Genomic DNA, 16,638 nt, shown 5'->3' with positions numbered 1-16,638 from the left:
GTTTCCCCTGGCTGGCAATACCAGTGATGATGGTGAATAGCCAGGAAGAGAAATGGAGGACAGCAAATGTTACAGGGAAAAAGTAAAGCTCAGCTTTAGCGTTGAGACCAGAGAAGAGATAATCAAACAAAAATGCAGAGCCTCTGCCTTTTTAATGACCTGTTGGAACTAATTGCTGTTGGGGAAGGCTTTCAGAATCCATGCAGAATCATTTGCAGGTGAATGAAATCAGGTACCAGAGGCTTGGCAAGATATGTCCAGCTGTGTTCCTGTGTAAACATTTTGAGTGCCTAAAAGCTCACAGGCTGGCAATGGCACTAAGATTTTTGCACATGGCCCCAGGCCTGCAAAAACATAGACATAAGCTCAACTCTTCTGCACCTGAAAAGCCTTTTTGACTCTGGAATTACCTATGTATGTGAAGCACATGCTTAATGAACTGAGGCTGAATTTTGGGTTAGTAAGCAATGTTTGAGGGAGTGAAATTTTGAATCCCTTGTCTCTGGTAAAAAGACATTTTGTATGATGTTGTCTTTCCAAGAAGCCTCACCTGATTGCTCTTTACAATTGCAGATTAGGCCCTGCTACTATTTGCCCTGCTTTGCCACCTCCAAGAATGAGTGTATTTGGACAGACATGCTCTCCAACTTCGGCCACTCAGGATACCAAGCAAAGCACTATGCCTGCATCCAGAGGGTGGAAGGTTACTGCAGCTGGTATAGAGGATGGGCACCTCCAGATAAAACGATAATCAATGCCACAGATCCCTGAGCACGCTATCCCTTCCTTATCTCCCCTCTCCCTTACTTGTGGCTGATCTTCCTTTGGACACTAACTCTTACCAGATCATGATGATGACAATGAAATTAGTGCCTGTTTTCATGCAAATGTTAGCACTTCGAACACTTAAAAAAAAAAAAAAAACCAAACAAAAAAAAAAGGAAAAAAGGAAAGAAAAGAAAAAAGTCTGTGCTACCTTACTGAATTTGTAATCACCTTTTCCATTTTTTGATACCACTCATTTTGATCAGATGACATTTGGGAGCTTACTTTTGCACACCAGAGGGAAAAATGGGAGGGGGGGGGGAAAAAAGAAAAAAGATGGAGCTCTTGCTCTCTTACATGTATCATTAGCTGTAGCAATATAATCTCTATTTTTTTAGGAAAACAAAAATCTAAAAACTATGCCAATTAGGCACTGTATTCTTCTTACATGCTGGCTTCCCATCACCCCTCCTCATGCACTATGTGCTGAAAATATGTAGACAAATCTATTTGAAGGAAAACAGGTTTTATTAATCAGATTGGCAAATGAAACAAACTGAAAAGAAACCCAGCCTAAACTCTGGAAAAAATGACATCCAAAAGAAATCCTCCTCATGGGAGAGATTGGCAATGTGATTGACTCCAGCAGTGGGAGAATCCACCTGGTGTGTCTGACCACATCATCTGGTAAAAGCATTGTTGACTGATTGTCCTAGCTAATTCAGTCAGCGTGAATGCAACAGCACATTTGAAGTTCTGGCTTTCCCCAGAGCAAGAGAGAGTATTTTGTATTTTTGTTGTTGGTTAAAAAACAAAAGCCCCATCTCCTATGTTTTAAGGAGGTAAATCCACCTACAGCAGAGCAGATGAAGTGCTGTGCCATCCTGTTTTGAGCAGCATGGGCCCCTGAAATTTTTGCAGCTTAGCTTCAACAGCAAAAGCAGCTTGTGAACACCTTAAACCAAACAGATAGAAAAATACCAACTATAATCAAAGACCTGACTATATCAATCACATGGAAGAGGGAAAGGGGAGACTTGCTAGAGCTCTTAGTATATATTAAAAAAAAAAATCTATTGCCAAAATAGTGTTTTGCTGAACTAAGATGTATATACACATAATGACATAAGCTATTTTTGACAGGATGTGGAATTTTTTGGTGTTATAAACAAAAGAATGGTTTGATTGCATTTTAAAGACAGAAATATTGACATTCCAAGTCAGTGAGGTGTTTTTTAAGATATTGAAGCTCCAGTGTATCTGCAGTAGTGGCTACAGTCATTGTTTCCTCTGTATCTCCTTGCAACACGGTTCCTCCCCTGCAGCTACACTAGCTGCATTTGTTTATATAGTGAAAGGAAGTGTGTGTGGGGGCTAGGCAAGGAAAAGTGGTCTCCTAATAAGTGCTGGCTGGAACCATAAAGTTTCAGCTGTCCAGAGGTTTCCTTCTGTGTCAAGTGCTGTGTTTCTTTCTAGGCACTGTTAAATGTAGCTCTGTGCACATGCTCATACCATGTCCTGCAGTGATGTGGGAGGAGGAGCCTTACTGTCTTGTGCTTTGCTGTTGACTGGAGAAGTTTTTTTTCGTTCTATTTTGTTTTTTATTAAGAAAACTATAATATAATTTTTTCTTATCAAATAAAAGTATTTTAAGTTTTAATGATGGTGAAGAAGGGGTGCTGACAAAATGGGTGACTGAGTTGTGGATGGGGAGGGCTTGGGCAGGGAGAAGATTATGCTTAACTTCATTTTTGTATTATTATGATTATTTATCTTAAGTTTCCATGTATCTTCAGTTCATTCCACTTAGAAAGCAGAGCTGCCATCAGCAGGAAAAAGTATTGCAGTGATTCCAGCTAGGGGCGATAACAGCATTTTATAGTCAGTGACCTCAATTACTAAAGAGTTGTTTGGGACCTCTTTGCTAAATGGAAAGGAAAGGGTGTCTGAGATGGGCCCTGATACTTCATGTTCCTTGTGTGTGACCAGAGCTCTGCCAGACATACATCCCCTGAAATGCCCCATTTACTAGATGAATTGTTGGAGTAAAAATCATGTAGATTAATTTTTAACATGATCTTTAAAGGGCATTTTAAAGCGTTGATGTAAGAGGTGCCTTGGTCTGCTGTGTGTTTTTTGGTTTGGTGGTTTGTTTTTTTTGTTTTTTTTTTTTTTTTTAAGCTGCTCTGAGTGGCAACGCAGCACAAAACACATTGAAAGCCTGTTGGATTTTCCTGTGGTTCAGGCTTGGAACACTTCTCAGAAGTTCTCTTCCCTGTGACTACTCCTAAATTATGGGTCGGAGATGAGAGGGAGAGTAGGGTGCTTCACAGCACCCATCATAGGATCAGGTGGAGGGTCAAGATATTGCCCCTTTTGGCAGAGTACAGGGTTGGGCTTTGGGCGCAGTGGAGCAATCTCTGTTCTAGCTGTACACAGCTGACAAACTCTCTGAGGGTCACTGAGGGCGGAGCGGAGCCGGCCTCACCACCCTCACTGTTTGCATCGTGTGAAGTCGGCACTGCTGGAGATGGCCCTCCTCAAGCTCAAGGCAAATTTGCAAAGCTGATACGTCTTTGAGCTGCAGCCACTTTTCACGGCTTTGGAAGGCTAAATGAAAATGCCCCTCAGTACAGTGAAGTGTTGATTTGAATTTCCATTAAATTGCAGCTCTGCATATTTTACCTGTCACTGATTCATTAGCTAGCTGAGACATCACAGTATTGCACTCAAATTATTGTGAAAATATTTGCATTCTAATACTCTTGAGGACTTACGTCCCTAAGTAGGATATAATGTAGCTATGTGCTTTGTAAACAACAAAACAGCAGATGCATTACCAGAAAATTAAGTGTATTCCCTTTCTATATTGCAGACGGTAAAATATTTCTGAGATGCAGACAGACAGACTGGCAGGGGTAGGGTTTTGATAGCAAATCTTTTCCCCTTGCTGTGTAAAGAAACACTTACTAAGGCTTTTAAAGATGTGGAGCCAAAAGGAGGGGGAAGAATCCAGTAAAAATACATTTCTTTTGGGAGGCTTCTTAATTGTGTTTCTGTGTATGCTATCAGGGACATGTATTTCTTGGGCTAAGCTTCAGCTTGTGCTTGCATAAAGAACCTGACTGAAGACTCCCTTGAAGTGGGAAGGAGCCGTCAAATATATTGAACAGGCTCTAAATCAGACTCAAAGACTTCTTATTTTCTGTCTGCTCCCTTTTATTCTGTCTTTTATTCGTGCCTATGGACAAAACTCTGTCCCTCATTACCGCAGGCTGTTCAACGTGTGGGAATGCCAGGCATGGCGATGTGAGGAGGCAGGTGTGAAGTTCTTCCCAGAATCTTAGGCTGTGGAGCATACAGTGCCTTGCAGCAGCACATAAATCTTCCTACCACCTCTGACATGCTCCTCACTTCACCCCACAATCTAAGACCAGAGGAACTGTCAATGGCACAGCTGATGTGAGCATGACCTTTGGACATGTACAAGATGAGACTTCCCCTCACCTCCCCTATGCTTTAGGTATACCAACGTTATTAAAAGTACTTTTAAAAAGTGCACAGCTCATTTCTAAACTGTTGCTGTTCACTTTCTTATTTATAGATGTTCTTCCTTATTTGCTTGAGAGCGTTTTTCCCTGTGAAATTACAAAAAATACGAAAAATATATTGAAGGATTAGGAAAGATTGGATTCGATTTTCCTTTTCAAAAATGTTACATGGCCTTTTAGGTAGGGCCATTCTAAAACCTAAATACATTACTGTATCCCATTCATATTTAGTCAGAGTGAAATGGTACTTCACAGTGATGAAAAACACACTGTTGTGTTTTTTACAGTAAAGACTGTTTGAAGTGAAGTCCTCTGTGGGAAGAAGTTTTCATTCTTTCAGATGGATCTGAAAATTTATCTCACAATGTATTTTATAGCTTAGAAGGGCAGAACAAAATTGGGGCACTGCAAAAATTTTTTGTCTTTTTTAGAATAAGTGGCTTTTGGGGCTACCAGTCTTGAGAAAAATCCACTAAACATTTGCTGCTGCTTTGCCTGTACTGGCTTCTCCTTTTCTGACACTGTCCTTCCTTTGTAGACCCACTCTGCTGTTCCTGATAGTCACGGAAACCTGGGGAGGGAACCAGACCCGTGTGAAAAATCTTATCCAGAAGGAATGTATTTGTTGCTAAATTTTCTAGCACTGTTTACAGTTTTCCTCCATGTTATTTATAAATTTTATATTCAGTGAATGTATATTGTCTTTTAAGGTAATGTTGCATAATGTTCACTTTTTATAGTGTCCTTTTATTCTAAACAGTAAAGTGGTTTTATTTCTATCACAGACATTCTGTCTCTGCTTCACTTACATTAGTTTCTGTCCACTTCAAATATACACAAATGGATTTGCAAGTGGATTTATTCATTTCCTTCCCTTTCTTGATACCGTTTTATTGGGCCCAAAGCAGATATTCCACCTCTGGCAATTCATGTGCTTTGGCAAAGATCCCTCCAGCAGTCCCTTTTTTTTTTTTTTTTTTTTTAAGTTTTTAAGAGGTTGATGTCTCTAAGAACTATTGCTGGGGTCGTAAGCCCAGGAGAGGCCGAAGGTCTCTTTTGAAGTTAATGTGTCCCACTTGTTAATTGGCCATAGGGGGTCACTGCAGAGCAAGGCAGTCATTATGGCTGTCATGTCGCACCAGTAGGGCCTTAGAAGAACAGTTGCCAGATTGCTCTTATTTCCAGTAAACTGTTCACTGGAGGGAGGGTTGAAAGGTACATGACCATGGCAAAGGGAAGAGAGATTAATCTTTTGGATCTTTTCTGCCGTGAAATGTCAGAGCCTTGTGTCCTCTCTTTAGGGCTGGTTTAAAGTGCCCTGTTGTCCTAAGAAGGACGCTTCAGAAAAAGCGTTTTCAGCTACATTAAAATGTTCACAAAAATGGGCCTCCTATTAGAAATTCCCTTTATCTCACTTTTACCTTAGGAAAATCTCTATTCTCTACACGGATGAAAGAATTAAATGCATTTTTGAATCTGTTCTATGTTTTAATCCAAAGGTTTACGAAGTAAGCTTTGGAGAGTTTTGGACATAGAATGATGAGGATCTCTTATGTGAGAACTTCATTGCTTAAATTATATCACATTGCAAAAAGGTAAAACTGTAACACGACTTATAAACACTTCCAAGGGGTCAGCCATCAAAGGACCACCACGTAGTTTATGAGTGCTAACCAGTACAGCTTGAAAATGCCTCCAGGAAAGGGAAGAAAAAGAGTGGGAAAGGGGGATCATTATATTGCTATTTGACACATGGAGAAGCTGATGCACAGCAGGCAAGCAGCTTTCATATGTACTTGGTGGAGTGATGACTGCAACGGAGCTTGCTTGGTGTAAGCACTTGCCCTCTCAGCCTCTCACAGCCCAGGGAACTGTGAAGGTGCACCCAGCAAAGATCTCAAAAAGTCATTCTGTGAGGCAGACCCCCCCCCCTGGAAACGGCTGGCCTGAATTTGATGAAGCAGATTGTTGCTTGTATAAATGTTTGGAAAGTGTCTGATTTAAATGAGATTACTCAAGCTTGCATGTCAACGATAGTGTTTGAGTTCAGATGAGATGCCCTATGGTTTAAAAACTTTCCTGTATTATTTTGGAAGTGAGCAACAGCATCTCCAAGTAGGTGCTCATTTATAAGGACGACATATATGTGAAATTAAGATCAGTGCTCTGCTAAAACAAGCTACTATGCTGGTAATATGCATTTGCATACGGAGGAATCAAGAACCAGATTTCCAGACAAGAAAATAATGCTAAAAGATTTAGCTAACATATCTGCAATGAAAAATTTAATCAAATCTTCCAAAGATATCATTCCTGAAGTGAGGATGAGACAAAGTCACAACTGTCCTGAAGCATTACATATGTTACAAAACTGTCTATAAATTAGCAGGAATTAAATGCAACAGGATTTATCAACTAATTTGTCTTAAAAGTCTGCAACAAACTGTCACATAGTGTTTAAGGACCATCTATTTCTTTATGTCTTAAGTAATAATACAACTCATACCACTGCATTACTTGGGTGCCTCATAGCATTCATGACTGTACGTACCTTCATGATGTGCCTGTGAAGTATTGAAGTGGTGTTGTCCACACAGCATAGGTAGAATGAAGGACTGGCATTTCAAGGTATTCAGTATCTAGTGAGCACCCATGGATCTTTTCACAAGGATCTAAATGAGACTTCCTTTTGAATTCTGAAGCTCCCACTAGGTGCCTATATCCACCATCAGGTACCTACACCCTATTATGTATGCATTGTGGCCCAGTGTTGCAACAGGCGTGTGAGAAAAGAGGGGTTTGAATGTTTTTGAGCCCTAGTTTGACATCTCAACAACCTTAACCTTCAGGCTACCAATGCTGCTCGAGCTCACAATGAAGTGTGGGAAATAAGCTCAGCCAGCCAGCGGATCACACGGGGAGGTCATGGTTCACACAGGGTCTCATCAAAGCCTCAGCCAGGTAAGAAAAGCCACTGATTCATGGATATAAGTTGGGAGCAAAAATTCAGGAAGGACTACTCATCCTTTTAACCCAGGGAAAACAAGAGACGTGAACAGTTTCAAACAAAGCCGCTCACTTTGCCATGTTCTCCAGGACTAAAGGCACCTATGCAGATTTCTTTGAAAGGTGCCCTAAGCCTTTGGTAAGTGCCCAGCAGCCACACAGGGCACTGAGCGTTTAGTTGTTGACAGGAAGACTAGACCCCAGAGCCACTGCGCAAAGGAAACTTTACAAGCTGAAACAAACTCTTTTACAAGAACTCCAGTTTACTTTGAGTACCTAGTCAGGCTGATAAATGTTTCATGGATGGCAACCATATGACAGATCACGCTAAATGATGTTGTGAAACAAACATCTCTTACGGCCCACATCCCAAATCATCAATGTATTTTAAAGAATTGCAGGAGGAGAAAAAATCCACTTTATGTGAATAAAGTGATTTCTTGCTCTAAGGGATGAGTTTTTGTTGACTAGATTTTACAATGGATTTTTGCTTTGATTTTGAGCCTGTTCTCATTGTTCACTTTTTCAGGGTCCATATGTGACCTGGGGGAGAGCTGTGCAAGAAAGGAAAGAGGCTCCCAAACAATGCTATTTGCATTTTGCTTTTTAGCTAGTAACTATCCTTAAATAAAATTGAGACTCTTCCCAGCATTCCCACTGCCATCTCTTGTGCCCAACTCACATTCATGGCTTCTCCTCCATCCATGCTGGCATCAGAAGAAAGCAAAAGTACTCACCATCTGCTTATGGCTTGGGAAGAATGTTTGCTCCACGAGTGGGAACTTCTCAGGACCCAGCGAGCTGAAGATCTTAATGAGCTGAGAGAACTTGGGGTGAGGGAGGGGGAACAAAAAACAGACACACAGTGGGTGTCAGTGGCTTATTGTGTAACAGGTAAGTGCTTTCTGATACTGGTGAAGAAGGTGAGAAAAATAGGTTATTAGGTCTTTCACATCTTGCTTTCTTGACCTGAGAGTGGCAAGAAAATAGGAAATTGCTGTATTTACCCAGGGCCAAGCCAGCCTGTGTACACAAACCTTGGACTAAGAGAGCACAGAAGGAGTTCAAGAGCCAGGAGGGGATGGGTTTGGTGGTTACAGATCTGCTATGAACAAGCTTTGCTTTCGCAATGTGGCTGGGGAGAGGTTTGGGGGGTCTTCTTGGTAGAGGAAAGGGCTCAGTGGAGTGACCAGGCAGGAAATCAGTGCCATCACTCCTGAGCAGAGACAAAATAAATCAAAACTGTCCCCTGGACCTCTGCCCCACAGCCAAAGCAAAGCAAGTCACGTTTACCTATTGTGCTGAAGGGAAGGAGAATTGCTAAGGGACAGAGATGACAGGAGTTGCCAGTGCTACCTGGTCTGAGTGTTAGACCAAGAAAGCCTGAACCCACCATCAATCATAACTGACATTTATTATGAACCAAGGGTTTCCCAACAGCCCCACCATGCATGACAGGAGAACGGGGAGATCACCTACTATCCCTGTGCCAGCTACCAGTGAGGTCTGGGGGAGGCACCAGTTGGTGAGGATGGTATCTAGAGAGAGCAGTATGTAACATCAATGGAGAAAGCAGCAGTGCTGGTATTTCACATACAAGGGCCAACATTTGCAATTGTTCCCACTTGTCACATGAGCTTCACCATTGTCACCACTATCATCGCTACTATAAACTGCTTATCATTCAGGGTTGTGCCCAGCCAGACACAAAGCTCCCCGTACTAGGACTGAGTTTTGATTTCAGTTCAGGTACCAAAACCCCAACAGAAGCATAGCACAGCAAATTCCTGCTCTGCTTCAGCCATCTGTGAAGGGACCAGACTATTCTGCACCTTGTCTGCAGCCTCCCTGTTCAGTTTATCATCGATTAGCTGGAGAAACAACCCCAAACTATGAAAGAAACTTAATAACCATGACAGAAAATGCTGAGGAAACAGGATATACCAAAGAGAATAAGAGGTGATACATATTCCAGAAACCTTCACGATCTCAGGAGCAACTTAGATTCTGTACGGTCACACATCCATCCATCCTGCTTTTTCTCTGAAGAGGTACAGCCCCATTACCACAGGCTTTTCATGAATGTTAAGAGAATAGAATGATTGGGGATTGCTCCACAGGTAAGAATTTTGGTTCATGCTGACCTGGTAGGTGTAAATGAGTTCCCCTATTTGTAAAGTGATTTAGAGAATGAATTTAGTTTCTACCCCCCCCCCCCCCCCAAGAATTTGGTAAAATCAAGTTAAGAAAGTCCTTCTGTGTGGACCAACTTTTACTGTAAGTCTTTTACACCAGTTCCTTCAGGTTCCCCATCAAAGCTAGGCCTGCATTCATCTTCAAGGAGATCTTTGTGTCACCTGAGGGAGGTTAACACACAGATTAAGGGAAGGAGAGAGACATCTAGGGAACAAGGGAAGGGAAAGCAAGCCCTCTTTCTTCCCAGCAGCATCAGCTGCCTAATCCTACATGTTCTAAGTGCTACTGAGCAATGGCTGAAGCCAGTAAGTGTACCAAATCGCAACCCCAAGGTTACACTGCAGATAAAGACGGAGCTACTGAGAATGTTTTCTGCTGAGTAGCTGTTAGGGCTCCTGTCCTGGTTACTGGGCTAGTCTAAGCAAAAGCATTTCTGTATAAATTAGTGGTAGAGAAGAAATACCCCTTTGGGAATTAAAGGGTGGTACGGGGATAAAAAAAAAGCAGCCAGTGTGCAAAAAAATTAGGCTGCAAGGAGTGTGCCAGAGCCAGGCCACAAGCTGAAAGGGCAGCTGCCAGCAGATTTGCAGACAAATGCAAAGAATCCTCTTCCTAATCTCATAAGGTCAAAATGTGACCTAAATTTAAATTTAAGAAAACCCAGAAAACATCAAGAGGCGGCATATCTCATCACTAACACCACCTCCCCCTCACATGCATCAGCAGATAAGAGGAAAAACTCCCCATGTAGAATAATTGTTGTTGGCAAGAAGGGTATTGATGTTGGGGAAGGAGGACAGCTTGCTTCTCTTAACTACTTGCACTAGCCCTGCACATCCTAGAGAAGAAAAATAAAGCCCTGTTTTGAGTAGCAAAGTGAGCAAACAGGACTTACAAGTCAGAGTGAGACAGAAACAAGCTGAGGAAAAACACCCTGGCTGAGAGCAGCACATGTCCCTTGCTGTGCGTGCATACAGCTCTGGTGGACCATGGATGCTGTGATGTTGGGGCGACATATGTTTATCCTAGGTAAACAGCTTAAAATAACTGGAACAACTGTGCAGCTGACAGACAGCATCCTGACTTGTTCCTTGGGCTTCCTTTTGAAGCATATAGCTCTTGGCGGTTGCTGAAATAGCAAGTGTTTCAGATGGACAGGTGAGAGACTCAGCCATCTGGGAGCCTCAATGGGCTTGCAAAAAGGTCCGACTTCAGTATTGACCCTCATGGGAGAATTCCCTCTTTTTTTTTCTCCAGTTGTTAGGGACAGGATATTGGCATAGAGACACCCATGTTAGATGGTTCAGCAGCCTTGTAGATACCTGATAGCAGGGCTCAAGTAGCACCTCCCAGTGCATTTTAGGTGGGTAGGAATGTTAATGTGAGCAGCTTAGCTAGATATAATTGCCCCTTTCACATTTTGGTATCAGTTCTTACATTCTGTGGTTCCACTGGTTTTAGTGAGGTTGCATCCAGACCCCAGAGCAAGAAATGGGGCAAGGCAATGTGGCATGGCCTGGTTTTAAGTACCTGAAACAGGTACACAAGCAAAATGCCTTGCCTAGCTGGTTGGACGTCAGAGTTAACTTGCAGGGAGTCTTTACAGAGAAATAAAAAGAGCCATTCAGAGGATCTCAAGGCCTTTCGCACATTTTGAAAGTGCCTACATCATCAGGGAACCTATATCCCTTGACAGTGAATAATAATTTGGCTGGGAGTCTCTTGGACTCTGTAGGTGAATGTCTTCAAGATTTCATGTTTCCTGCAGGCTTACAGATGCGAAAGTTGTCTTGCAATTGTGGACATTGACTGTATGGACTATGACTACTGCTCTGAGCGTTGATCCCACTGTATTTTGTACGGCAACATTTCTAACACAAATTATTATTAGTGGTTGAAGTGTTGTGTTTAGTGTGCTTGTGGTGTTATTTCTCAATAATTCTGGGATCACCTTAAAACTTAGATTTATTAAATATTTTAAAAAATATTAATGTATTAAAATATTTAATATTTTGAGTTATTAATGTTTCTGTGTGTAGGACCCCCTGAATACTCTGTTTTTCTTTCAGAAACGCCTATTTCAAACTATGCCTGTGTTTAATGCAAATTTTAACCTTCAAAGAAATTTGCGTACTGCAGTATTGGAAACCTGGTGGATGTCATTAAAAAAATGGGGCTGCACATCTGAGTAAACTCAAACCCAGACTCAGCTGATTGTAATTAGAGTTGCCGAGGAAAAACATTGTCGCAAATTGCCAAGGAAAAACAGTCTCAATTCCATCCCCCTCCACAAAATCATAAACATTTCTATGAAATGGAACCATTTTTGGAAAAAAATAAAAAAGGGAGAGTGAAAAGCACATCTCCCAGGCGTATTGAATTTCATTTCTTTATGTGTATCAACTCTTTTCTAGGTCCAAGAAGTTTCCAGTACTCTTGTTAAGCAGATCCCTTATTTCAAGATGCCTGTTTTGCAATCAGAGTGGAACACTCACTGAAACAGTCCATCCCCATCTCTCATTTCCTAGCTATCACAAAACCAAAATTTTCTGATTCTGCTGCCAGTGAAGCTTTCTGCACTCAGATGACCCACTATCTACCTGAGCTTCAACCTGATAAAATTTCAGTGGTGCCAAATACCATCCCAGATCCCATCTGAGCTCTTAGATTACTTAATGCATTACTGTCATTGGCGTGGGGAGGCAGTAGGTAAAGGAGGCATTGTGCAAACCTGTTTTAAGTGTTTACAAGTGGTTTCCTTGACTCCTCTGGGAAGGATGTCTGAGCCAGCTGTATTCCCCTTGAGGAAAGCATGGCACAACCAGCCCCAAAATAGCTAAAGCCAAGTTACTGGCAGAGCCAATTTCTCCCACACTGCCTTGCCAGCACTGCTTTTTCCTTTTTTTTTTTTTCCCCTCACTGTTCTGAGTTCATTTCTCTTCTTTTATCTTAGATTCCTAAAAATAAGCCTGTTACATCTTGAGGCCCCAGCACACCATCAGAAAAGTAATTACAAGGCATGAGTGGGAAAACGCTGACTAAACACTGACTGACTCAACCCCAAAATCAGATGGAATAGACTACACGACTGTTGTCCTCATCAAAAGCCAGTGTAAATGCAGAAGCTTTTTGTCTGCTCAACACACTTGTGTGTGTAGGACCAACTGTCAGGAGCAACGCAAAGGTGTTGTAGTGAACCTGTTATCAATCCCTTTCTTCCCCCCCCCCTTTCTGTTCCCAGCAATCCTTGTCATCCAAATGTTAACTGAGGTCAAACACACATCAACCCCACCTATACAGTGATGGAAAAGTGAGACTTTTCTCACTACCCTCACTACTGCACTGCAGCATTTTTGGAAAAAAACAGGATCTTGCTTTTGGTCTCAACAAACATCCCAAATATTATAAAAGGGGTGAGAACCGAGGCTATTATACTGGTACCTTTTTATAAGAAATGAGTTAAAGCCAACACTGCACAGTCATGGAAATTAAAGCCAGAGTCATTACAGAGCGGAGCTAGATTTGAACTACCAGTCAACACACTGAAGACTCACAGGATAGTTATTCCAAGGAAAAGACAACAGCAACAAAAGACTTAATTAGGTAATAAGGAATAGGACAGTTACCACTTGCTATAAACATTCTGTCTCACCCCAAGTTAAATATGTACAATGAATAAAGAGAATTCCTAAAAACATATCTAAAAGTTTTCCATGGAGGCATATTGGAAAGTTCCCTGCTTCGGACCTAAAACCATACAGGGAATTATTTATCCTGGTGTCGCAGCATCAAGCAAATCAGCAAGCCTACAACAAAGCTTTACCATGGGTCAGATTCTACTGGCCATGCTGTTTTTCCATCCTCCAGAGAGCAGAGCAGACCAGACCACACGGGTCCTTGTCACACCTAAATCCAGATTCAGGCTCCTCCTCCATCCAATCCCTTCTCCTATCCTCCTCAGGGCTATTTAACCACTTTGCTGGAATGAGATACAGCTGCACATCACCCATGTCAACCAACCCACTGCCTTCGTAGCAAGGGCACAGCTGCATAGTATCAATGTTAATCAACCTATGGCCTTCATTCCCCTACGTTCTGGGAGCATTGGTGAACAGAGAGGGCACTTTGGGATGAAACTGCTTGGAAGATCCAGATATAGCCTTCAAAATGGTATCAGCATCTGACTTCTTCCTGCAGGTGCTATTATGGCCAGCCTTGCTCCTGTGGCTCATGGTGGCCCCAGTTCCACTCCTTTGGCTCTCCTGCTCCTGCAGTTCCTGCTGAATTAGAGCTGGTCATAAAACAGTTCTGGGGAATGTTTACAAACTTTGATTTGGGGCTGAGAAAAGCCGGTGATAATATTTTTTTAAGGTTTTCTGAGATTTGTAGGTCACCCTGCTAAAATTTAAGGAACAGATGAAGGGTGGTCCCAGTGCAAAATACCAAAATTCTCCCCAGGAGCTGACTGAGCCCAAGGTGTTTCCGAGGTGCAGTCTTTCAGGTTCAATGAACCAACTTTATGATAATCTTGTGTTTCCTTCTGCAACTGCTGAAAAACTCTAGTGTGGTGGGTTGACCCTGAGTAGATGCCAGGTGCCCACCAAAGCTGCTCTATCACTCCCCTGCTCAGCTGGGCAGGGGAGGGAAAGGCTCATGGGTAGAGGTAAGGACAAGGAGATCACTCAGCAGTTACTGTCATGGGCAAAACAGACTTGACTTGGGGAAAAAATGGTTTCTCTTTTATTACCAATCAAATCAGAGTAGGATAATGAGAAATAAAACCAAATCTTAAAAACACCTTTCCCCCACCCCTCTGTTCTTCCCAGGTTTAACTTCACTCCTGATTTTCTCTACCTCCTTCCCTACAATGGCACAAAGGGACGGGGAATGGGGGTTGCAGTCAGTTCACACGTTCCTGCTGCTCCTTTCCCCTCAGGGGGAGGACTCCCCACACTCTGACCCTGCTCCAGCCTTAGGTCCCTCCCACAGGAGACAGTCCTCCACAAAATTCTCCAACATGAGTCCTTCCCACAGGCTGCAGTTCATGAACTGCTCCAGCATGGGTGCCTTCCACGGGGTGCAGCCCTTCAGCAACAGGCTGCTTCAGCATGGTCCCCTGCAGAGTCACAAGTCCTGCTGGCAAACCTGCTCCAGCCTGGGCTCCTCTCTCCACGGGGCCACAGGTCCTGCCAGGAGCCAGTGCCAGCATGGGCTTCCCACAGGGTCACAGCCTCCTTTGGGCATCCACCTGCTCCAGTGTGGGATTCTCTGTGGGCTGCAAATGGGTGTCTGCTCCACCATGGACCTCCATGGACTGCAGGGCACAGCCTCACCATGGTCTTCACCACAGGCTGCAGGGAAATCTCTTCTCCAGCACCTGGAGCGCCTCCTGCCCTCCTCCTTCACTAACCCTGGTGTCTGCAGAGTTGTTGCTCTCACATTCTCGCTCCTCTCTTCAGCTGTTGTGGTGCTGTAGGGTTTTTCCCCTGTTCTTACAATATGTTATCCCAGAGGTGCTACCACCATCACTGATGGGCTTGGCCTTGGCCAGTGGCAGGTCTGTCTTCGAGCCGGCTGGCATTGGCTCTATTGGACGTTGGGGAAGCTTCTAGCAGCTTCTCACAGAAGCCACCTCCATAGTCCCCTCTATCAAAATCTTGCTATGCAAGTCCAATACAAGATGCTTTCCTCTTTCCTTCTGCCTCTTTCCAAGGTCTTTTTCATTCTGTGTTCTTTTTTTTCCTAGACCTAGGTGCTGAAGAAATAATCTCTCGACCTTTCTTGCCTTCCTTTTCAGCTAATTTCATCACAGCAAAGCACCACCCAGAAAAAGTAGGAAAAGAACACAAGAGAAGACAAGTGCAGTTGGCACTTCTGCAAGGAATGGATAATCTTAGTGTTAGGCTGAGGCACCTGGATACCACAAGTGTGCATCCAGTAAAAGATGTTAGAAACAGCCTAGTTCAGATACCTTCTAAAACAGTGAATATTAATGTTTCTTTTAAGGTAGCTTTACTGTGTTTTGGTCAGGACAGAGAAGTACTACTATTGATCTGATATTATTAATCTATTACTGTTCATCTACTCTGCCTTGTAAGAAATCTAGGTGTTGCTGTACTGTTAGCTGTTTGTGACACATTAGAGTCTGGGATAGGAGAAACATCCTACTCAGGGTGAGCAAAATAACACCTTGACGTTACTAGAGGCTGATAAAGGAGCAATGCTAGTAGTTTTGGTTTTTTTTCCCCCTGAGAACTCCCAGCTGGATTCTGAGAGTTGTTTAGATGGTGGCTTTAACTTAAAGAGATGAATTCCTATGAAACAGACTGGGAGCTGAGTTTGGTGCTTTATTGGTACCAGATTATCTGCTTCACAGTGTTGGCATGCAGTAGAGCTGGATTGTCACTTACCACCCAGGGCTTGCTGCAGAAGTTGTAGATGGAGTAGAGGGAGTTGACTGAGTGGATGCCACCATACTGGAGGCCGATGATGAGCCCACGGAAGTCCTCTCCCAGTGCCATGCTGTAGGCGTGCTGCCGAATCAGGACAAAGTCTGGCTTGAAGGACCTGAAAGAGATGAAGGGAGTGACTGGTTGTTTTCAAATGTTCAGCAACGCTTCTTGCTCCTTTTCCATTCTTCCCTTTTCTTTTCATCAATACATGTTGCTCTTCGTTGGGCCTCTCGTCACGGGTTGCTTGCATTAGAAGGTAACAAACCAAAGAAAACCCACCCTAGTCATTAAAAAAAGGAAAAATCCAACAAAGCTGCAAGTGTGAGAGCATAGAAACAGGCCAAACATTTCCTGCAGTTTCCATGTCACTCAGGCATGCACAGGAACAAGCCACAAACAGAGCCAAGGGTCATAAATTCACTGGTGGGGGATTCTCTTTTCTCTCTAAAAGCTTGGCCATATTTGGCAACCGTTGCAATGTGCGACGCAGATGAGGGAGCAAGTTTGTTTCCTGATGATTGAACTCGATATTGAAGCAATGCCCAGTGGGTGGGAAGATCATAAGGGATTTCAAAAAGCTATTGTACACATCCATACATTGACATACATTCCCCCTTTAATCAGTTTACTACATACGCAGCACATCCGAGGCTCTTATGGCTATGAGT

The 16,638-nt window shown here is 43.0% G+C and overlaps 2 protein-coding genes across 4 annotated transcripts in view; one reads left to right on the top strand and one right to left on the bottom strand.

Annotated features, from left to right (window-relative positions):
* Nucleotides 1-5,102, top strand: part of TIMP3 (TIMP metallopeptidase inhibitor 3) — a 39,669-nt gene extending 34,567 nt beyond the window's left edge. Inside the window, exon 5 of the mRNA XM_037389314.1 lies at nucleotides 574-5,102. Within this exon, the coding sequence (XP_037245211.1) occupies nucleotides 574-771 (198 nt within the window). The 3' untranslated portion in view covers nucleotides 772-5,102. The remainder of the gene's footprint in view (nucleotides 1-573) is intronic.
* Nucleotides 1-16,638, bottom strand: part of SYN3 (synapsin III) — a 206,418-nt gene that overhangs the window by 131,175 nt on the left and 58,605 nt on the right. For all 3 annotated transcript variants that reach the window (XM_037389309.1, XM_037389311.1, XM_037389310.1), the window contains 2 exons: nucleotides 15,929-16,085; nucleotides 8,060-8,149 (listed from right to left, as the gene is read on the bottom strand). In XM_037389309.1, coding sequence (XP_037245206.1) covers nucleotides 8,060-8,149; nucleotides 15,929-16,085 — 247 coding nt within the window. The remainder of the gene's footprint in view (nucleotides 1-8,059; nucleotides 8,150-15,928; nucleotides 16,086-16,638) is intronic.

The sequence above is a fragment of the Falco rusticolus genome, chromosome 5, assembly GCF_015220075.1.
Source record: "Falco rusticolus isolate bFalRus1 chromosome 5, bFalRus1.pri, whole genome shotgun sequence".
NCBI lineage: Eukaryota > Metazoa > Chordata > Aves > Falconiformes > Falconidae > Falco > Falco rusticolus.
Note: the sequence above shows the minus strand (reverse complement) of the source record. Positions and strands in the feature narration are given on the sequence as shown.